The sequence below is a fragment of the Chroicocephalus ridibundus genome, chromosome 11, assembly GCF_963924245.1.
Source record: "Chroicocephalus ridibundus chromosome 11, bChrRid1.1, whole genome shotgun sequence".
Taxonomy (NCBI): Eukaryota; Metazoa; Chordata; class Aves; order Charadriiformes; family Laridae; genus Chroicocephalus; species Chroicocephalus ridibundus.
Window position 1 is genome coordinate 4,262,830 of NC_086294.1, and position 23,254 is coordinate 4,286,083.

Genomic DNA, 23,254 nt, shown 5'->3' on the forward strand with positions numbered 1-23,254 from the left:
TCTTCATCACAAATGTGCCTATCGACCAATTTTGAAAACTAAACCAGAGTAGAAGAGTAACATAACCATGGACTGATACTTTTTCTCAGAGCACAGAATTATAGATATAGAAAAGTCGGCTTATTCCTGTGTTCAGAAATACCCACTGGCACAGACACCACGGGTCTGATGCCCTGCAGCAGGCAAGAGAGCAAACAGTTGACCCCAAACCTTCTTCTATCTGCCATTTGTGATTTTGTGGATCTTCCCTTTGTCATTTCTTTTCCAGGCTGAAGCATCCCACCCTGAGAATCACAGAAGGCACCAAGCATCCTTTGACAACAATCCCTTCTCTGCATCTTTCCATTTCCACCATACCCTTTTTGAGCCGGCAGTCCAGGACTGCACACCATGTTCAAGATGCGTTCTAAAGTAAGGGAAATTCATTTAAAGGTTTATTCTCCTGTGCTAATGTGTGGCAGCACAAGCAAGCTTGGGGATGAACAGACATGAGTAGAAAGAGCACAGAGCTGCAGAGCCTTTACATCCAAACACGCTACTGCCACATTACACTAGCTGGAATATGCATGCTACACCACATGATGCTTTTGGGGTGGAAATCCTCCTAATCTCCCTATAATTCTGTGCTTGGCCTGGACTTCATTAACAGAGCAGGCTTGGGCGTGCACGTCATGGTCCTAGGCAGGTTTGCAAAGCAGGGCAGACATCAGTACTGCTGTAGTTACTCACCACTGGCAGCCTGGAGCTGCCATAGGTGCACACACTCGCTGCGTGTTACATCCCACTCTGCAGATCCAAGACAGACAAACGCTTATTCTGGTAGCATTACAGGTTGTTCAATTTGAGATAAGTAAACTTAGGAAGTCTAAGAAAATCCCTTTGAACTGGTGACACAGAAAGCTGGAGAAAGATTCAAGTCTATGACTTATTTATTGATGAGTTGTTTAGATACCTTTTAAGAACAAAAAGGACTTTGACAAGAAATTCTTCCACCATGAAAAGCCTCTAAAGGTAAAAAGGCTTTTTTTTCCAAGCCTCTGATCTGCCAGCATAACCCGCTGCTGATGTGCATTCGCTAACCATGGAAAAGGGACAGAACAAACAAGAGAAATCACTTTGTTCTGTGCAAGTCACAGAAGGAGAGCCATAAGGGGTACTTCAGGTGACATCAGAGGCAGGTCCTTAATCACATACCCGTTCGCTATTGAATTAGGGTGATTAGATCGGAGTTCCTTCCTCCAACACAGAAGAAAACCTGTTGTCTTCTACCCACTATTTGGGTAGAAAACCATCAGTAATTTAGGAGAGATTTGAGCTAAGCAACAAATTATCCTTTACTTAAAAAGCCCTGAAATTATCTTTTAGTCTGTCTTCATGTCCTGATAACTGTCTTTCCACTGGTTAGGTTTAAGTGTCCCAAATAAAACCCAAACCTGGCACTGTGGTTTTGACCTTGGCGGGGTCACCCCTTCTCCACTGTTAGTGTTCAGGGCTTGTTCCAGAGCAAGGGGATGAAAAGACGAGCTGGACTACCTATAGCCAGTAGCTGCAGGACCAGACTTGGTTTTCCATTTATAGACAAAACTAGCAAAACTTTCTAATTCTGTACAGCAGAATTCCTGGTTAGATGAGTATTTTCAAAACTCATCAAAGCTCCTAATAGAACAGTCACTTCCAGGCTTCGATGTCATGAGAAAAGTGGTTACTTTTTCATCTGTTTGTGACACTTCTAATAAGCTAGGAAGCATTAAAAGAAGAATAGTTGATAGAAGGTAATAGCTACCATAAAAGTATTCTCCCAAAGTTCACGTTTCCTAAAGCTTGTAGTCTAATGTGAGTTAAATAAATAATTTGATATTTATTTATAGTATCTTTTAATCATAGATCAGACCAAGTACCCTACCAAGAGACATTCTTTGGGTAGAAATTTTCTCCTTGGTCACTGGAGTACTGCTGCTCCAAGACCCGCACTGGGCCTTTGCAGAACTTCACAGTATTTGACCAAATTGTCACTCTTTTTAAAACCAGGTCTAGCAGAGCACCTAACCATCCTTTCCAGAGTAGCACCACTGGCCAAACACACTGAGTGAAGATGTATTTCTTTCTCTCATCTTGATAAATACAACTATTATATTCACTGAAAGCCATCACTTCACATGCTTAAAGCCAATTTATAAAGGTAGGGACTTAGCATTACTTTCTCTATACCTTCCACGACTACAGAGTCCCTTGAACCTCTTCCACACTATATTAATAGCCCATGTTTACTAAGAGCTCCAGCCCACCACTGCCAAGCCCGAGAATGAAGCTGAAGTCTGCGAAGGGCAGGCACAGAGGAGAGGCTGCTGCTGCAGGCACTCTCCTCACAGAGGCTGAGTCTCCTGTAGCAGTTTTGGCCATTGTGCCTGATTAAATTTTCTGTATTTCCACATGATCCTTATTGCTTCTGATGCTCCATCTGGAAGCCAAATGAAAGTTTGCATCAAACCTCCAGGAGTGCTGGGGAGAGGCAGCGCTGACATTGATCAGCTTGTTTAGCTCTCTATAACTGGATTGCTTTCAGACACATATGCTAGTACCAATTCATTTGTACTTAATTGACCACAATTTTGTCTTTATAAGAGTCAAATAATGCTCAAGAGGCCTCATTAGTGCTACAGTACAACTTAATACAGCCAACTCAAAAGAAATCTCTCTTGTGAAAAGGAGCAGGTAAGCTTGGTGTCAGTTTAAATTCCACTAAAGATAACAAAGGTTTACTCATTTAAGAAAAACGTCTTGGCAGTATAAAAAGCATGGTCCTTCTCCGTAACATTCATAAGGCCTTCCTTCGATGGCAGAGGGTTAGATTTCAGGTAAACGCCTCTCTTTTCTTTAACCTATGAATTCTTTTAAAACATCTAACAAGACCAGTGAACATTTTTTTGTATCATCAAGCATGGAAACAACCCCTGATTTTCAAAAAGCTAACTATCGGGCATTGGCAGCGTGAGTCACGCATCGCATCTACCCTCGCAGACTTCTTTTTAAAATACTAAAGCACAAAGGAGCTGAATCCACATTGAAATAAATATCTCAAACAAAAGTTGCACTTGCTGTTCTTTCTTCTGCTGGAATCAGAAATTAACTCCATTGATCACTTTCAAAGATGTACCGTGTGGGCGGGCAAGCAAGCAGCAGCAGCGCTGAAGTGGGGCTAAAGGTAACCTGCCCATCAGATTGCTCTCAGCTCCCTTGGCCAGCACGTGAAAAAAGAGTATTCAGGGGGTCACAGTTTGCTAAACTGGAGGTATTAAGACCACAGATAGACTCTAACATATTCTCCTTCAGGATCCACAATCCCGATTTGCATCTCTAAGCATTCACACATCCCACATATTTTGTTGCTCTTACTATGTTCTCCCGTTTTGGAAATATTTAGGGTGTTATTAAGGCATCAGGATTTTTCTTCCTTGCTTATACTGCTTGCTTTAGTCTCCAAAAACCTGATTTCTTGCAGATAATTGCATCTCCTAACACATTCCATTACAGACTTACTAAAATAGTCACGCTAAAGCAAGGTAAGAATGTCTCCAACAGCCTCTCAGTTATTTGGGTTGTCTGTTTTCTGATTTAATATTAGAAAATTATCCCTTGCTGCTAGCAACGATTTCCCCTAACAGCACAGAGCCCCCTGAATCGAGCAAAAAATCCAATAAAAATCCCAATCCTTTTAAATCCATGCACACAATTCCAATGAATGCAAGACATTAGAAACATGGTCTAAATGGGAGGTATTGAATTACTGAGCTCAAACCTCTGTCATTGTTGGTCATCAATTTATCAATTTTAATCCTAAAAATAGTTTCTCATTCTCCTCCCTCAGATTCCATAACTTTTCCCCAAACTTGATTCTGCTGGGGAGTGGCAACTTTCTTCTAATTCCAGCATATGCCTGTTCATGGCCATTTTGTTCCCATGCCAACATTGCTTTTTAGCTCAAACAATTCTCTCTCCTAATGTATTACAGACAGAAAGTACCACATTTTATTTTGCAAAGCTAAAGCAAGGCAAGACCCACCAGATGTTCTGCTAGTTTTTGCCATCTCTGTTACCTTGCTTTTGCAGAACCAGGGCCAAAGCAATCAGGCCAAATACCTTGCATTAATCTGGCTCCAGCCTGACAGCAGCTACCTCCAAGGTGCAAAATAGACTATTCCGCACAATGCTAATGCACCTTGGGGACAGAGATAACTGCTAAGATAAAAGTGGACTTTTGGTCCTGGCATCAAAAGATGTTGGAGGACGGCACTCTTTCACAACTGGAAAAGAAAGCTTAAGGCAAAGAGAGAGGGGATATTTGGCCAGGCAGCAAGGATGCGGGCCTGGTTAGCGTGCTCTGGTTCTCTGGAGTGGCAAGGGATCTGAATTTGGTGGAAGCCTCCATCAGTCTGATGCAGAAACACCAGACCTGACAAGGGATACTGGGAAGAGACTGGGAAGGTCTGGAGGGGGTGGGGAAACCGATTTCAGAGATGAAGAAAGAGCAGGAATAGAAGTACTGAGAATTAGGACCCTGGTCAGCCAGGGCGCTAGTCCGGAGGCTACCCCAGGCTGCACTGAACTGCCTTTGGTCAAACACCATCTACGTTTGTGAACATCAAAACCTCAGCAGCTGGGCTGAGCAGGACCTTGTTCTCCCTGCGTCCGTTACAGGTACCTGTAAATGGCTCTGTGATTATCCAGGTGTTGCCTCATAATTAAACAGCACCTGTGCAATCACTGAAAGCAAGCAGTAAGTACAAGCCAGAGAGAGGAAAATGACTGTATTCCCACAGGGATTTTGAATCTCCAGATGGCACTGTAACATCATCCCAAAACGCAGACGGTTCAGTACAATAGCAAATATGGTAACAGCTGAGTCAGTTTGCCCGCTGTGCATAATTACTCATCCCATTGAAACCATGATTTACAGGCTACAAACGCTAAAGCTACCCTTTCATTTCAATTTAAGCCTTAGATATTAAAGCTTCTTGCACATTTTGTGCAAAGCAGCTGGAGGAAAACAGACTGCTGTCCTAACAACCTGATATCAAACAAGACCTTGCCAGCGCTGCCAATTAATACCAAGACCTTCAGCGAGGTCTTAGGAAAGGGTTTAGGTCACAAGTTAAATGCACTTGTCTGTCATTCTCGCCCTGGGAGGTAATGCCTGTGTACTGCAAAGCGATAGCACAACTGGGAGGGGCAAGGGATAAATGTCATATCTGCTGAGAGCGCGGCAAGGCTGCCTCTCTGTTTGCCTTTGTAGCTGCTGGCACAGCCAGCTCCTCCTCTCAGCACGGAGCAGTGCTCTCCCACACAGGATTCCCACCAAACACAGCAACACAGAAGGCATTTCAGAGATCTTAGCAAAACACAGCGGTTAAGAACTCTCTGAGTTTATTCTCCCACTGGAGGCAGTCATGTCATATTATACCGTACATTAACCTGTCAAGCTCTATCTCAAAAGCCATATGATTTCTTGGTGACTGCCCAAAGCATGAAGAGCTTTCAAAACATCAGTCTTCAGTGGTGAGAAAACCTCACACATGAAACGACCTCCTACGTGCAGCAAAGGCGGTACAAATACAGCACATGCCCCGAACAGACCAACATAGAAAGCTGAGCTATGGCCTTGGCCTGCTTAGGCGAGCGGTGAAATAGAGGACGAAACCACCAGACTCCTTGGAGAAGTCAAGTATACATTGGAGATGTGATTCAATCACATTTCAAGAATCTGTCAAAAAGAAAGCCCTTCTCAATGTCCAGCAGGTTTCCCTCAACATTGCCTGTATTTAAGGTTGCTCAGCTTCGTTTTGGCAAGTTTTTACCCAATAGACTTGACTTGCTCTTTCCAAGAAATGTCAACACTTCACTGTGACAGTAGCTGAAACGCTGGAACTGTCCTGCAAGACAACTTAAAACCCACACTGTTTATTGAGCTGGCTTGATACTGATCTATTAATCATCATGAAAACATCATCTGGCACAAACCACCTGGGTGACTAAACACAGACCCTCAGGCAACCATGTAATGAGTATTCATTCTTAAAGGTCCATAAAACATCTGCTCCATGTAGCCTCAAAATTCCCTGTTTCTGTTTATTATGATGAGTCCCTATGAGGCAGCAGCAGGTGACCCAGAAGCTGAGGCTCACAGAGGCGCAGACTCCCTGCTCCCACAGAGAATCTGGCTGGAACGGTGGATCACAAAGAGGAGCATGGTGCTCTTCTGTGCACAGTCATGCCAGCTGGCACGATTCTCGCTTTCACCTAGATCTATAGACTCTCTCTTGTCTCCTGTCTTGATACCCATTTATTTTTTTATTCCTTTTTGGCTCCTGCCACTCCAGCCTTATTCCCCACCTTATAATCGTAATGTGCTTTAATAATATCCTACTACAGGAGTAAGATTTCTCCAGCTAGAGAAAGGAGAAAGAAAAACCATCCTGGGCAGCTAATCACAAGCAAACAGTACTGCTCATATTTGAACACGAGGAACTGACGGCAAGAATTAAATAAGTAACCTTAGAAATATTTTCAGGTTATCCTGAAGTACAGGCATGGTTAAGGAAATTACAGTGTGCTTACTGACATCTGGGAAACAAAACTGATGAGAGTATTACGTGCTAAATATTCATCCAAGCCCAGTTTTAGGCAGATTACGGTATCATAAATATTAGATGTAGAGGCAGATTGTGCTCATTTTGCGATGGTAAGGGAGGTCTAGCACAAAACTCTTAATGTTTAGCAGGGGAATGATACAAAATGCAGCTGAGCAGTTGAGGCTGGTAGGGACATACATACTAGACTTGGTTCACTACAGTGCTGTTCTTACATTTTTAAATCCTCTGTAAAGCACTTGAAGTTCTCTTTTAGTGAAATTGGTTTGTGCTTCAAGCTGTTCCAGTCCTTCGGGTCTATGGCACACCGTAGTCATTTCTAATTCATCTTCAATTTTATCTGAAAGAGAAGACAGGAAAATATTTATTTTGGTTGTTACCTTTGCTCTATTAACATGATGGATAGGACAGACTGGATTTCAAGAGCAGTAGAAAAAAAAGAAACCATCAACAGAACTGATGTGTATAACCGTTTTCAACCTCTTGAAAGCAAAATAAAAGCCGTATGAGTAAAGCAATAGCTCACATTTCTTACTGGGCTGCCAATTAGCACCCCCATTCACAAAGCCAAAATTGGGAGTGAGAAGGGCAGGCAGCAGACTCGTTGCTCCAAAAGGCAACACCAGATATTTCTTATCTAAATATTGAAACAGCATGGAGGAATAGGCCTTTCAAAGTACTAGCTTTAAAAAAAGCTGCGCAAATAGAAGTGAGAGAGCAGACATGCTTAAGCATATTAGACAAACGCATTATGCTGAGGGTAAACAGCGAGGGAAACTCTTCTGTGTGCTAACCAAAAAGCCTGTTACAGAGACACCAAAGGTCACTTCAATCCTAAGAGAAATTCAAATGATGTCCGTAGTTGCTGAATCTGGAATGAATCCAGCCTGCATTTGCATGGACTTTTTGGGGAAACAGATAAGCAATGGAAAACACTTACGTGCGTTTTATTCAACAGATCACTCTCCCACAAGGAAGAAAACCACTTGAGACAGATCCCATCCTGTATTACTGTAATCTCACCTCGTTTTTGATGCATGTTTTTACCTGGCAAGCCCATTTCCCCGGCAGCGTAGGTAATGCCCAAATCCATACAGACACTTAGTGTATGTCAATTTGAGATTCTTCAAACCTCAAGGACCAGATGCAGGTTTCAGCTGACATGAAAATCCCATCTACATCCCAAAATGCTTGGAATGTGCTTTTATGCTTGGCATAAAAGCTAACACTCTCCTTATTATCAAAACTGCACAACTTTTCCCCTGTAAAAATGTTTTAGATTATTTGGCTCAAGTATAATATAGTAATTCCTATTAGTATAATAGTATATTATAATAGAATCATAGAATCATAGAATTGTTGAGGTTGGAAGGGACCTTTAAGATCATCGAGTCCAACCTTTAGCCTACCCTGACAAGAGCCACTTCTAAACCACGTCCCTCAGTGCCCCATCTACCCTTTTTTTAAACACCTCCAGGGATGGTGAATCCACCACCTCCCTGGGCAGCCTATTCCAATGTTTAATAACCCTTTCAGTGAAAAAATGTCTCCTAATATCTAATCTAAACCTCCCCTGATGTAACTTGAACCCGTTTCCCCTCGTCCTATCACTTGTCACCAGGGAGAAGAGGTCAGCCCCCATCTCTCTACAACCTCCTTTCAGGTAGTTGTAGAGGGTGATAAGGTCTCCCCTCAGCCTCCTCTTCTCCAGGCTAAACAACCCCAGCTCCCTCAGTCGTTCCTCGTAAGGTTTGTCCTCCAGGCCCCTCACCAGCTTTGTAGCCCTTCTCTGGACACGCTCCAACACCTCAATGTCCCTCCTGTAGCGAGGGGCCCAAAACTGAACGCAGTACTCGAGGTGGGGCCTCACCAGTGCCGAGTACAGGGGGATGATCACTTCCCTAGTCCGGCTCACCACACTATTCCTGATACAGGCTAGGATGCTGTTGGCCTTCTTGGCCACCTGGGCACACTGCTGGCTCATATTCAGCCGGCTGTCAACCAACACTCCCAAGTCCTTTTCTGTCGAGCTGCTTTCAAGCCATTCTGCCCCAATCCTGTAGCACTGCATGGGGTTGTTGTGACCCAAGTGCAGGACCCGGCACTTGGCCTTGTTGAACCTCATACCATTGGTCACAGCCCATCGGTCCAGCCTGTCCAGATCCCTCTGCAGAGCTAACCTACCCTCAAGCAGATCAACACGCCCGCCCAGTTTAGTGTCATCTGCAAACTTACTGAGGGTGCATTCAATCCCTTCATCCAGATCATTGATAAAGATATTAAAGAGAACCGGCCCCAGCACCGAACCCTGGGGGACACCACTTGTGACTGGACACCAACTGGATTTAACTCCATTTACCACCACTCTCTGGGCACGGCCATCCAGCCAGTTTTTTACCCAGCGAAGAGTACACCTGTCCAGGCCATGAGCAGCCAGTTTCTCCAGGAGAATGCTGTGGGAAACAGTGTCAAAAGCTTTGCAAAAATCCAAGTAGATAACATCCACAGCTTTTCCCTCATCCACTAAGTGGGTCACCTTATCATAGAAGGATATTAGGTTTGATAGGCATGACCTGCCCTTCACAAACCCATGCTGACTGGGCCTGATCACCCTGTTCTCCTGCATGTGCCGTGTAATGGCACTGAGGAGGATCTGTTCCATGACCTTCCCAGGCACCGAGGTCAGACTGACTGGCCTGTAGTTCCCCGGATCCTCCTTCCGGCCCTTCTTGTGGATGGGTGTCACATTTGCTAACCTCCAGTCAGCTGGGACCTCTCTGGTTGTCCAGGACTGCTCATAAATGATACCAAGTGGCCCGGCGAGCACCTCCGCCAGCTCTTTCAATACCCTTGGGTGGATCCCATCCGGCCCCATAGATTTGTTCACCTCCAGGTGCTGAAGCAGGTCCCTCACCATTTCCCTTTGGATTAGAGGGGCTTCAGTCTGCTCCCCATCCCTGTCTTCTAGTTCAGGGGTCTGGGTGCTCAGGGAACAACTGGTATATATATAATATATATACTAAATATAGCATAATATAATAAATCCTAAGGCAAGGATTTCACAAGTGTGTGAGGAAATGGAGTCACTCTGAATAGAGGAAAGGCGTGACCTCAGTGAAAGAACAGATTAGAGTAACGCTATCTTTTCATAAGTTAATTAATTCTGTACATATATATGAAGGTTATTAAGGGATGACACACATAAGTGAGTCATAATGGTTAATTAACATTGGTTCATTGTTTCAGTATTAAGAAATCAGTTTGAAATATTGGTGAATTCGGGATGAGCTATTCTCCTAATCCTCTGTGCCTGGAGTTTCAGTCAGCATTTGTGGGGCTTGAGCAGTGAAAATACACACCTAAATACCGTTTCTCACGGGAGAACAGTATTGCACAGCAAGGGAACAAAGGTAAAGGACTGTAATAGCATGGGACAGGAGGAGAAGTATCACAACCATTTACGATGCAGAAAAAACTATTAAACGCTGGCAAGTGGCCAGAGGAGGTCTGAAGGAGACACCTTCTCCACACAAAGGGAGCATGAAGAGTCTAGAAATTATAGCTCCTGTTAGAAGAAAGGGGATGAAAAAGGACGTCTGCTACAAGAAAAAGAACAGATAATGTGAAATTAGGAAGAAAAGCCTTCTTCGAAAGAGAACACATGCCACAATGAAGGAATGCTGAAGAAGCTGTAGAGAGAGAAAAAAGTGGGGAAGAAATTCCTTAAAATGAGGGAAGGGGAATGAGTAGTTGAAAAAAGGAGAGGAAATCCATTTAGAAGGAAGCCAGGTTAGGGGGACTCATCATTAATCCGTACATTCTGTAGGAAATACCTTGTTTACCTTTGATTAACTGTTAAGTTACCTAAGCCCCTTTAACAAAATGCATGTAACCTCAGACCCCTTCCCCTGCATTTCCCTGCTGTCTCCCAATGCAATAAGCACTTTACACACGACCTTGACAGTTGTTTTGTTTTTCCATAGAGACACATACATTTTGCAGCGTGCTGTATATAAGCAAGTTAGGCTCTGAGCCTTTCTCTGCTCTGTAACATGCCCAGCTTTTCACTGACATTTCCTATTGATAAAGTCACTCTAAAGCTATTTAGAACTTCAGTCAGTGTAAAATATAAGTGTAAAATACTGGCCATCTAGTCTTTATATCCTACAATATAATTCAACAGAGAGGAAAAAAATAATAATCTATGCAACCTCACGTAAGCAGTGAGGCTAACGATGGAAGCCAGCCTGATAGATTACTCTCATACTTGGTTTTATTTACGTTCCTACAACGTGGCTGTTCACGTGGCTTCTACAGAGGCAGGAAAGATCCAGCTGAGAAAAGTCACGCTCTTTGCAAAAGCATTTTGATATGACTGATTTTTTTGCGGGTATTTTATTTGCCATATACTTCTTAAGCAACCATTTTTCCAAAACACTTATTGGAATTTGTGTTAGTATTCTCAAAACCAAGTAATTAAAGAAAAAGGTCTCACCCATGGAAAACTTGCTCTATAGCTCCATGATGGCTTTAAACAAAATCTGCAGAATTACAGCTCAAAACTCTTAGTTCTTTGGCTTATCCAGATGTCTTTTATATGAGCAGAGCCAAAATTACGGTCTTGGAATTTTTTATTCAAGAATATTTTGAAAAAATTATTACTTGTTGAACATTGTAATTTAATAATGATACATTGTCTTTTGACAATACTAGCCTCATTCAGTGAATCATTATTTCAAAAAAGTGCAATTCATCTTCTTCAGCTTATCCTGCAAGAATAGGTTTTTCCAACGATCAGTTCATGAGCTTTGGTCCCACAGGGCAGATATTTCTATGTTAAAAATAAGCCAGATTATTGTTGTAGATTTGATTCTATTTCCCATGCTGAGAAATGCGGCTCTTTTCTTTATAACAAGCTGCAGAAAGGAAATTATGAAAAATTAATCCCTTTCAAAGGAACAATCTATTTTTTCCTTCCTTTCTCTGTTCCAGAACCAGCATTAATCTCTGCCTCTGAAGAGCATCTGATGGTTCCCTATAGGTTAATCCTTTCATCTGCTTCCTCTTCCTTTCCCAAGGGAAATATTTTGAAACTTAGCAAAAAAACTTGTGAAGCTTTAGATCCGGCCAACGGGGCACTCAAAATGACACCAGACCAACAATTTTCCAGTAAACGCACTGTAAAAATTATAGGAATTGTTCCTTTGGTGGAACACGCCCTGATGCAACAGAAGAATCCTGGGCTTTCCTTGGAGCCTCACTGCAGAAAATAAATACAAGAAAGAACTGTTAGTTCGTTTTGTCTATCACTTGCCAACAGAGAGCTATTTTCCATGGTGTTTCATGATGATACCTGTTTTAAAAGGGAAAACTTATTTTTGGAGTAACTACTTCACATTAATAGGCCTCACAGGTCAAACGTTCCCTCTCTTGAGTTCATCAGATATTTACATTTAAACTTTTCTCAGTTGTCATCCCACATTCAAAGACTTGCCTTCAGCAACGTCTCTGTTCATCTCTCCTCCCGCCCTGGCGAAAGCCCGCAGCGGGGATAGCTCGGAGCAGGGGAGGACCTGCAGCTGGAGACCTGAGGACACAAACTGCTCTTCTGCGCAAATCCACTGTTTCCAACTCAATAGCCCCCATCACCCACAAAGATTTTTTTTGTCGTTATTTGTTTCCTTTCAGTGTTTTCTCTCTAGTCAGCTCTTTTAAACCTTTTTCTTCCATTCTCTGACACCCTATAAATTAACCACAGTAACTTAAGTGGCAAAAAAGGAGACTGTCCATTCCTCATCTGCCCTTGCCTTTTATCATGTATATTGTATCTCCTCTTATTTACATTTTCATTATCACACTGGCTCAGTCCCTCCCAGCTCTTCAGGGATGTCACCGTATGAAATATGAGCCCTTGCATTTATAAACGCTGCAATTTTATTAAACTAAAGCTCACTTTATGGTGGCAAGTGCAAGCAAAAGTGTTTATACAAAGATACAGACATGCAAATTTAAAGTTTTATTAGGAAAGCATGGTGTTAAGATATTTTATCTAATGTCACGTTCTTCCTCAGCTTTGCCTTGTTTACAGCTTGCTGAACACCCCCGAGTGATTTTTGAGCATGGGAAACAGGCATACCACTGGTTTCTTCTTCAATTTGCAAGTGCAGGAAGAGACCTAGGGACTGACTGCAGACACTGCAAGGGATGTGCGTGGTCACCTCCGCAGCTCAGGTGACACGTGTGACTGGCCACAGCAGAGGTGAGATACAGCTGCTGCTTACAGCAGCCCTTTTGAGCTGGAACCAAGCACAACTCTGCTCAGTGGAGACACCCACCTCAGGGGCTGGGTACCATACAGCTGGTTAGGGAGAACCTGAACCTTAGCAAAAAGGTCCAAATTTATTATTATGGGGTTTTTTTCGGTTGGCTTATCTGTGCTTAGCAATTAGGTGTACTCAGTAACTAAAGCAGGAGGTTTCTCCTGCTTACATGTACTGATAAATGATTTATTTTTTTATATTTTTTAAGTCCAGCACTTGTTGAAATCATGCCTGGATTAATCCCTTCCACGTCAGACAGCTGCGTTCTCGGTCGAAGATTGCCTACACTGTTTAGTCGGTGCAGAATGCGCTCGTGCATTTGCTTAGCTGTTTTTCTTGCAATGGCTTTAAAACTGGAGGAGTGAGAAGTAGCACTTTCTGATTTAGAATTTGCCTCTGGCCATATTTTTATGGCTGCTTTAATAGCAAGGTACAAAGTCTGGGCCTGGTAGAAGCGCCTGCAGTAATCTTACTCCAAAGTAGGTCCAGATTATAATAATTACTTAATTTTGCATTTTTGTGGAAAATATCGTCTGTATTTGCTTAGCCCATAGGACAGGCACATTCTGTATATCAAATAAAATACAGTGGGGCTTCACTTTATGAAGAAAAATAATCCTGACATACTTGCATGCACACACATATTTTATGGATTGTTGCTAATGAAAGATATTGTATTTCATTTCTCTGCTGCTTGCTCAAGAGCAGAGAATGAGTTTTCATTAGAGTAGATCAATATTTTAACTGAATACACTTTAGAAATTACTTAACGAGGCTTGGTTTATACATCCTTTCATATTTGTTCTAATTTTACCTTTTGTTATCTGTACAATTTGAAGATTTCCATACTTAGACTGCCTGCAAATGGCCCTGTGTTTCACTGCTGTAAACTTTGCTGAACAGAATTTGCATTTCTCCAAGTGATAAACTGGAGTAATTTAAGCCTATTCATGTAAAAGCTGTCTTGTACATCTACATGCCTACAGACAAAACTGTTTCATCATCGAGGAAAACAGATTTTCAACCACAGCTGACTACTGCTCTCCATCACAGAACCCGGCAGAGGGACTCAGTCCTTCCCTTACCCATAGTAAAGGCAAAAAAATCTATTGATTTTGAAGGAAAACAACCTGCTCCAATATTTCACTTGTCCCAGTCTTTCCATTCCATTGGACACTGGCACATTTATCTGCCATGTTATGGAAAACACATTGTCAATTTATCTTAAAAATACGCAGGTAATGTAACGCACATCCAATCCAGCTACACCACCCGAGGCACTGCCTAAAACCAGTTCCTACACATGCAACGCCCATTCAAGACCCAGTCCGTAACTTGCCAGCACTATCAGCAGAGGGCAGACAACGTGCTCGTCAGCACAGAAGTAGAGTCCCTAAAAATCCTCTGCTGACAGCACAATCTTCTAGTATTCCCTTTAGTGACCTATTTCCACGCCTCATCAATATTCTTCAGCTCCAACAATCCCTTCCTCATAAGCAGAGCAGATTGGCATTGTCTGTGACCAATTTAAAGTTGTATTCATGTATAAAATTCGTGTATAAAATTGGAGACAATTGTTATTTACCAGCTGCTTGCTCGGCTCTGGTTTTGAACAGTCATTGGGCCCAAATTTATTAACCAGCCCGTCCTTCCTCTTGCTGGCACCTGCCTCGACACAAGCAACATGTTGCACAAAAGCAGAGGGTGGGTTTCGCTGGGCCAAATTCACTCGTGAAACACGAGAAATCTCAAGCACCCTTCCCACAGTGGCCACCTAAAATACTGCAGCATGCCCAGCCCTCCAACCTATGTGCCCAGCAAACGAGCAAGAGCAATGTCTCATTACATCATTAGGGCTGGCCAAGGACAACCCAAGGCTTAAAACACAGTTTAAAGGGAGGGTGTAAATGATGATTTAATAAAAATGCAAACGACCCTGTCCCCTGCTTCCAGAGGCTGCAAGGTGAAACCATGTAGTGCCAGGCTCCATGGCTAATGGGAGGATTTTGAAAACATGTTGCTTATAATAAATTCTCTTTTTGTTAAAGAAAAAAAACCCGAAGATGTAAAATACAGCTAATGTGCCCACTGTTAATTGTAAAACTGACAAGTATTAGATGAAATGGGTAATTTTACAAATACAGCAGAAGGGGATTAAATTACATGCAAGAATTATTAGACCGCATCTCATTTTTATTAAAAAAAAAATTAGCTATATTTTAGGAGCAAGGACCTGAAGAAAAAATTAACTCTAGTTTATCCATGACATCTTTGAAATTAATCTCCAGACAGAATACTTGCTTGGCCACATCTCGCAGGAAATAGATCCTGCCTGTGGGAAACCAATTGCAAATATTTGAAAATTTCATGAAGAGAAATAACTAAAGGCCTGAGTCCATAAATGCTCATTACGGCAGAAAGTTATGGGAATGGTAGTCAGGCGAGAGCTGCATTACTGATGCATTGGCTTCAGCGATCCCCCATTGGCATAAGTGGGAACTGTAGGAAATAGCGCTTTTGTGAAGTCCTTCGAGGTCTGTGGTTCCAGATCCCTGGGGCAAAGGCAGCGACCGAGTTCAGCTCCACTGTCTGAACAGTGAAAATATTTCTGTGCAGTTCCATGTTCTTCCACCAAGACAAAAATCTAAGTCTTAGCCTTTAAGCGACCCCATCTGGCAAATACTTACAAAACACCAAGGCTAGCATAGCAGACAACAAGAATACGGTGGGCTTGTTCCTGCCGATGTTCCCAGAATGACAGCTCAGATAGAACTTAAAAACATGTAATCTGCACATTTATGAATCTTAAAAAAGGGTTAATTAAACCCGCTCACAGTAAATAAACATCAATAAAAAAATGGCACTAAGGTACTTGCTGACGTATCAAATATTAAACACATTTAATTAAATTTGAATAGTCCTTTATTAATAAATTATTATTATTATTGCCTGGCTGGAGAAATTGGATTTCCAAACCAAAAGGACTCTCCAGCCAATAAAACCAAAAGGAACTGATGTCTCTTTATCCACTCCCTTTTCCTGGAATGATTTTTTGACTTATTCACGTCCATTTTCACCATAAATCAGCAACATCAAATTTATTACACAGTCCAGCTTAGCAAGGTTGTTCTGCCTGTGTGAACCTGCAACACCACCAGTTGGCAGAGAAAAGCTACATGAAAACCCAACACTCTAGAAAATTCTGATATTTAATAAAAAAAAGTAATAAAATTTTAAGATTTCTTGTCTAATCCTTGCAATGATCTATGCAAAATGTCACGTATGAATACTTTCCTCTGCCTCTATAGTCCTTTAATTAGTTTCACATTGGTACACAGGGAAGCTAGAACAAGGTTATCCTCTGAAAAAGGAGATGCAGGAATAGTCAGAGGACACAGGTACCTCCAAAATGTCTTTCTAGTACACAACTAAGACCAGGTACAATGATTTGAATGTGAACTACATAACGTCAAATTTGACTTTAGTTGTTTCTGCAGACACCGTATTAACTCCACACATCATTAGAAATAGCTCTGCTGTGGCCATTCCTCAGGGAGGAGAGAGCAGGGTGTCCTCCCAGTGCAATGGACCTTACCTGGGACAGTACCTTTTTTCCCCAGTTTTCCTTGCGCATTCCCACCTGTCTGTAGCAACACTTATAAGGGAGGGGACTTGTCAAAACAGGTGGAAAATCGCCAAAAGCTTGATGGGTTCTTTGCTGCTTTTCCATGGGGATGCTGCAGAAAATGTGCTTTTTAAACAAGTGCTTTCCTCCGAGCAGCTGTTCAAAGGTAAATTTGCAAAAAAACCTCACTAGAAAGGTTAGAAAATCACCTCCCTGTGATGATTTTTGGAAAATTCCCACTAATACCACCTCAAACCTTTACATGGAGAGTACCTGTATGTCTAAGTACTTGACTTAGCACATCATGCCATACAGCACTGCACACCGAAGGACTTGGAGGTTGAGTAAAAGCTGGGACTGCCTTCATCAGTGGGGACCTGGCTGCTCCCCAGGCTGCAGCCTTACCCAGGAACTGGGCAATTTTCAAACACCTTTAATTGTATTTGCTGCCAGCGTGGAAAATTAGAATAAACTCAACCAGAGGGAAACTGTTTCCTGTCTTAAGAAAACTTCTGCTACAAAAATTATATGACCGATCGAGTCAAACTGGTTTAAATTTTACCTCTCTGATACACGTAAAACCATCGGGCAGGGTCTAGGAAAAAGTAAGAAAAAAAATTAACAAAAACAAAGTGACAACCATACATAGCTTTGTCTTTTGTTAATTTTAAGGTGACATTGGATGTGTTGTGCAAGTGCCATAGGGTTCCCTTTCCAGTGACAGTAGGATTGTTTCCAGGTGTATTTTACATGTTTTGGCTTGGGTTTTTTTTCTGAATTGCCTCTTTCCTTACCCCAAGGGGCAGGAAAGGAAGTCAGAGCTTGCTGTCCCCTGCATGACCATGAAACTCGGGGCAGCATGTGAAGGGAAGCATGCACACAGCCATGCACCCATGCAAGCATCCATGCATACAGCAAGACAGCAATGCAGCAGTCATCCTAGCAACTCTGATAAGGAGGACTTTGCATGCAATTTTTGAAGTCTGCTAAGAGGCAACAAGAGGCCTGCAGCCTTCTGCTTCCTCTCCACAGCTTAGCTCTTTGACAGCCTGCAGAAATAAAACAGTGATTAGAAAGAGTGAAGAAGCCTCAGGTGGTCTGGAAGCCTCTAACTGGTGCTCTTTGCAGTCACTGCATTTGCAACACCGTCAATTTGTACTATCTTCACATCCCCTGGGAGAAAATTTTATTAGCAAATTAGGTTAAAAGTAAAAGAAATAAATAGTTATTTTAAAGATATGTATACGGCTTCTCATGGCATCAGTTTCTTTTTACGGGAGAACTGGGTACACAATAGGATCTACAATAACCTGAAAAAGGCACAAGAGTTTTGGTCAGATATTACTCCCTGCAGCTCCTTGACCCTAACTCCAGCCTGGGCAGTTCCTGCCCTCAGTCCATCTGCCATCATCTACTTCCTTCATCTCCATGGATTCTGTGCCTCCAGCTGCCCAAGCTTTCCTAAGACACCCTCTCATCATACCACCGGCTCTACAGCATCTCACCTGCTGCTGCCCGGGAAGCCACGGTGAGCCCACCTGGTTTCCTCTCACACACCACCCAGAGCAGTTTGTCCTGCAGTTAGTGCATCAGTTACAGGAAACGCAGTGTATGGAGATGTGGTGGGTTGCCCCTGGCTGGATGCCCAGTGCCCATCAAAGCCGCTCCGTCACTCCCCTCCTCAGCTGGACAAGGGAGAGAAAATATAATGGAAGGCTCACGGTTTGAGATAAGGGCAGGAAGAGATTCCTCACCAATAAGAAAATGCCTGGTCAGATAGTATTGCCAAATTGTGGTGCTTGGCCTTGCTAATTCTGTCCCAGCTTTCCTCAGCCTGAGGAAGGAACAATTAAAGAAAAAAACCCAAGACCAACATAAGAAAATGACAGTGGATGTTCCAGTTGGCTGCTGCAGTGCAAGAGCGATGGTGATACTGAGGACAATCACATGAGAGGATCAGTAACAGAACTGAATCCTGAATGACAGATTACTTGCACAGGGATATCATTCACAGATTAGTGACTGCAGACACCTCCACACTTTCCCCTTTTGAATTGAAACTTCATGAATACTTCCAAGAGAAGCTGGTCTCAAGAGCAAAGAGCCTACAAACAAGTATGGATTTAAATCACGTATATAGACCACAACACAAACTAAAGACAGAGCAGTATGTACTAGCAGCTTTACTGAAAGCATACAAAAACAATTAGTAACATTTAATAAACTCCACTGTACACATGCAGTATAATCACATGACTTTTCAACCTTCTTGATCCATCAAGATAGGTTTGCAATAAATAAAGAGAATGAGCAAGTTGCTTAAGAAGGCCCTGAATATCTGCTGAAGCAAAAGATGTTGAACCATTAGCCATGAAATCACCCACCACCAGGGAAATTACACTTTGCTGGGCAACCTGAGGACAGGAAAAAAAAATAATCTCCCACTTCAAGTCTAATAAAGAGAGTTCTAAATTTGCATGTTAACACTAGCTGCAAACTAATTTCCATTGATGAGAACAAAGAAATGTAAATGCAGCCATTAGAAAAAGCATGATAATAGTGTCCTGATTTAGTAAGGGTGAAACCAATGAATAAGAAGAGCTAGAGTACATGGAGAGGTCCCACTGTAAATACTGGGCTTGAAAGGAGGAAGATGCACCAGAGATGATTCAACAGATAGCAGGAAGACAATAGATGTGCTGCAAAAAAGACAAAGATCATCTCTTTTTCTGTATTGGGTAACCTTGTGGGTTATCAAAACTTTAGACTATAGATAATACCTTCTGGAAAGAAACGACGTTTTCTTTTCTTCCTTACAGAGATAGGAAAAAAGCCCTTAAAAAAAGAGAAACAAAAAAAAAATGCTTCTTGTAACAATACGTTTTTCTTCATTGTATGAAAAACTTCACAGAGTCAGCTTTCAAGGGTTCAATTGCAAATTAATTCCCTTCCACATTATTAAAATTATAACTAAGAGGTTTTGGTTTACAGTCAATATTTTGTACTTAACACTGAATTGCTCTTTTTTTTGAAAAACAGCACTTTTCAATAAACTCAACAAAAAACTTCTTAATCATCATCTCAAATTCATACGCTTATGTCTACTTAGCATATTGAACAGTAGAAACAGGAGAAACTACAATATTGTTACCACCACTTATCTTATGATTATTTCCCCCACCCAAACCCGCCAGATTATGGATTACTCTCTGGGCAGTGAAATAGAGCAATTTCTGAACAACGAAGTATCAATGAAAGGGAAAGAAACTGGCAGAAACTCAGTTTATAATTTCTGAGGATTATTTCTAACATGCTAATGGTTTGTCTACAAACAGCAGGTAATGCCATAACGAATCCATCAGGGCTGTGCACATGGAATGGGACTGTCCACCTGTACCTGACCAGGGTGAGCTGCAACAGAACTGCAGGAGCAAAGGCAATATAAAACTCTACTTAAACCATACAAATCCAGTTGCATTTTTCAATGTAATTTGACTTAAAATATTTTCATTCCTTCATAGCCTAAAGAAAGATGAAGGAAAATCAAACACAAACCTTGCAGGTACCAAAATAAGAGGCAGAAAGCAGTGATAGAAAAATGGAGAAATGCAAGACTGAATTTGCAGACACATAATCCTATTTCAGCAGTGTCAGACTAATAAAATGGTTAGATTTCCCCTGCGACATCTGCATGGCAGCACTTTTTATTTGTGCCCATGCCCAATCCTCTGAAAGTTCAGAAACTATCTGAACAACAGTGCATTTGTGCTGGCTGGGAAGCCGTTACACACCCCAACATTAGTGTTTGATTTTGTTCCTATTACCTGAGAAAATAAGCACGGCAGATAGTATTTATTTCAATACAAAACCCAATCCTGTTGTAGAGCAGAGTTGTAAAAAGAAGATATTTGCCTTTTTCTCTCACTTTTAGGAAACTACAGTGCTGCAGGGTGTGATAGGACATTGAGCTGGCCAGAGGTACATCTGCCCAGGTCTCTTGTTTATCAAGAAGGCTTTCAAAATCCAAAGGCAATTTTTTAGACTCTAAAACAGACTAATTGTTTGTTTAATGGAGTGAATTTAGAGGAACTCAATCGAATATATATAAAAATGGCTTTATGCACAAATCGCTCGCTGCCAAACATACTGAGAGGATGGGTCCTTAGCTCCAGGATTGTCTTCAGCCAGCTCTGTTTTCTCAGTTACAGGACCCCCAACACAACCTCCCTGCCCTCAGGGAGAAATAAATTTGTTACATAAAGGTTACAGGACCAGTAGAAAAACTACTGTCCTACAGTTGTGTCACATCTGTTATGGAGGTGGCAAGTAAATAAAATAGGAGCTTCTTTGCCCTTGGCAGGCTCTAGTTAGGTCAGCTGAAAAACTTCCTCAGATTATGGGATCTGCTGCTTCTCTGAGTAGTTGTGGGGGGGGGACGGGGGAGAGGGGGGATGGCTCAAAAAATAAAGATCTCAGTGCCCAATATCAGGGGAGGGCAAGCTGCATACTTGCCACAGTACTGGAAATGGTAAAGACTCTTCTCACCGCATACTCCCAGGCAAAACTGCTACTACACCTCACAGAGAGAAAGTGAGAAGTGTGCTCTTGATTATTTTTGTGCTTTGTAAGAAACATAGTCCATCACTTAGCATTGAAACAAGATACTGAAATGCCATTTGGTAACACACCAATTCCCAGCTGAAAAGATATTTAAAAAATGAAAAATATTTACATACTGACTTTTTACACAGTTGAGTAATTTTTGTATGGTTTGCTAAACAAATACATTTCCTGCAATACATACATTTTACAGGTCATGGAACCTGGCAGCGCTTTCCATCTTACTCTGTTAATATGAAATTGTGAATACATTCAGCATCGCTTCAATTCAACTTCAGACATCTCTGCACAAAAGACAGCTCAGGCTGGCACACATTCACCTTCTGAGAGTAATTCTATTTTGTGTGTTTTGTCGGGGTATTAAAGGCTATCTCCCCCAAGTATATAGAATCTTAGTTCCATAGATGGGTATATAGCTTGCAGTCTCTTAGGTCAGCAGCAGTTTGGACACAGCTCTAGGTAGCGTCTAATGAGTTAAGAGATGTGCTCATTCCCAGAATAAAACCCTGAAACATCTCCTTAGTGAAACAACACCTTTTCTGGCAGGTGTCCAGGCTGGGGTGTGCCGAGGGGCAGGGACACCAAGCCTGTCTGAAGAATTAATCCAAGGACAAGCACACACAATCAAACCATTTCAACGGCAAGTCACAGCTACAATTAAACTGGAGGACTGCAAGTGGAAAGATGATGAAGCTTTTTCTCCAACCCCCCCAAAAAACCCAACCCCAAACCCCAACTTTTTGCTCCTTCTAAGATGCCCTTCAGCGGGAAACCTCAAGCCCAGCAAGAAAATCCTCCCAAGCACATTAATGGCCTCAGAGCAAAATTCACAATAACTCATTGCCCTTTAGGGGAATCAAAGAAACAAACATTAGAATACACCGTTCCCCTGAAAGAGGAGTTTTGCAGAACTTGCAGTATTTTGCTAGAAACACAAAATGGTTTATGCAGATCAGTTCTTACATCCTTAGCAGGACTTGGACTGCAGAGCCCGGGTATTCAAGAAGAGGAATGTCTAACACAAGCTGCAATGCAACCTAAAAGCTATCTTCCTTGATAGCACTGATAGCTTCTTTCAGCCTCCTAGTCATGATCATCAATAGCATCAGCAGCATTATTTGCTCACGATAATGCATTACAACCAGGCAGTGCCGTTTCACAGCATTCAACTGCTTATGAATCTATTTCCAGCCCTGCTATAGAAATGAATTATACCTCAGCAGCTCTCCAGCAGAACAGGAAGATGTGAAGGTAATTTGTAAAGCTCCATCAGTAAAGTGGGAATAATAACACTTATACATCCAGACACGCTTTCCCAGCGCTTCACGCAAGTCCCCTCAACTTCATTAGCACTCCGTTATTGCATCTCCCTCGTTATAAATGGGTCTGACTTTGTACTCTGGTTTTGTGCAGTTGCATAAGACAATGCTCCACTCCAGTTACAGCAAGGACTCTCCGAAGACTTGAATTTTTCCAAGGTTGATATTTAGGCACTGATTAAAGTACAGTACTTGCTTCTAAACCACTTCAAGTACTTCAAAGAGCAATCTAAGGACGCAGCCAAGAGTAACAGAGGGATGAGGCCAAAAGATGACCAACAGGAAGAACTGACGGCAAACAAGCATCTGATTATGAAGATAGGCTCAGAGAGTTGGGGTTCAGCCTGGAGAAGAGAAGGTTCCAGGCAGACCTTATAGCAGCCTTCCAGTATCTGAACGGAGCCTACAGGAAAGCTGGAGAGGGACTTTTTACAAGGGCATAGAGTGAGTGATAGTACGAGGGGTAATGGCTTCAAACTGGAAGAGGGCAGATTTAGATTAGATATCAGGAAGAAATTTTTCACTATGAAGGTGGTGAGGCACTGGAATGGGTTGCCCAGAGAAGCTGCAGGTGCCCCATCCCTGGAAGCGTCCGAGGCCAGGCTGGACGGGGCTTTGAGCAACCTGGTCTAGTAGGAAGTTTCCCTGCCCAGGGCAGGGGGTTGGAACTAGATTGATCTTTAAGGTCCCTTCCAACCTCAACCATTCTATGATTAAACAAATATA

General features: G+C 42.2%; 1 protein-coding gene across 12 annotated transcripts in view; it reads right to left on the minus strand.

Moving 5' to 3' along the window:
• Positions 1-23,254, minus strand: part of KCNIP1 (potassium voltage-gated channel interacting protein 1) — a 427,878-nt gene that overhangs the window by 10,652 nt on the left and 393,972 nt on the right. For 11 of the 12 annotated variants that reach the window (XM_063349045.1, XM_063349046.1, XM_063349048.1 and 8 more), the window contains exon 2: positions 6,860-6,984. In XM_063349045.1, the coding sequence (XP_063205115.1) occupies positions 6,860-6,984 (125 nt within the window). Of the gene's footprint in view, positions 1-6,859; positions 6,985-17,151; positions 17,185-23,254 lie in introns of all 12 variants that reach the window. The other variant, XM_063349044.1, reaches the window with a different exon arrangement.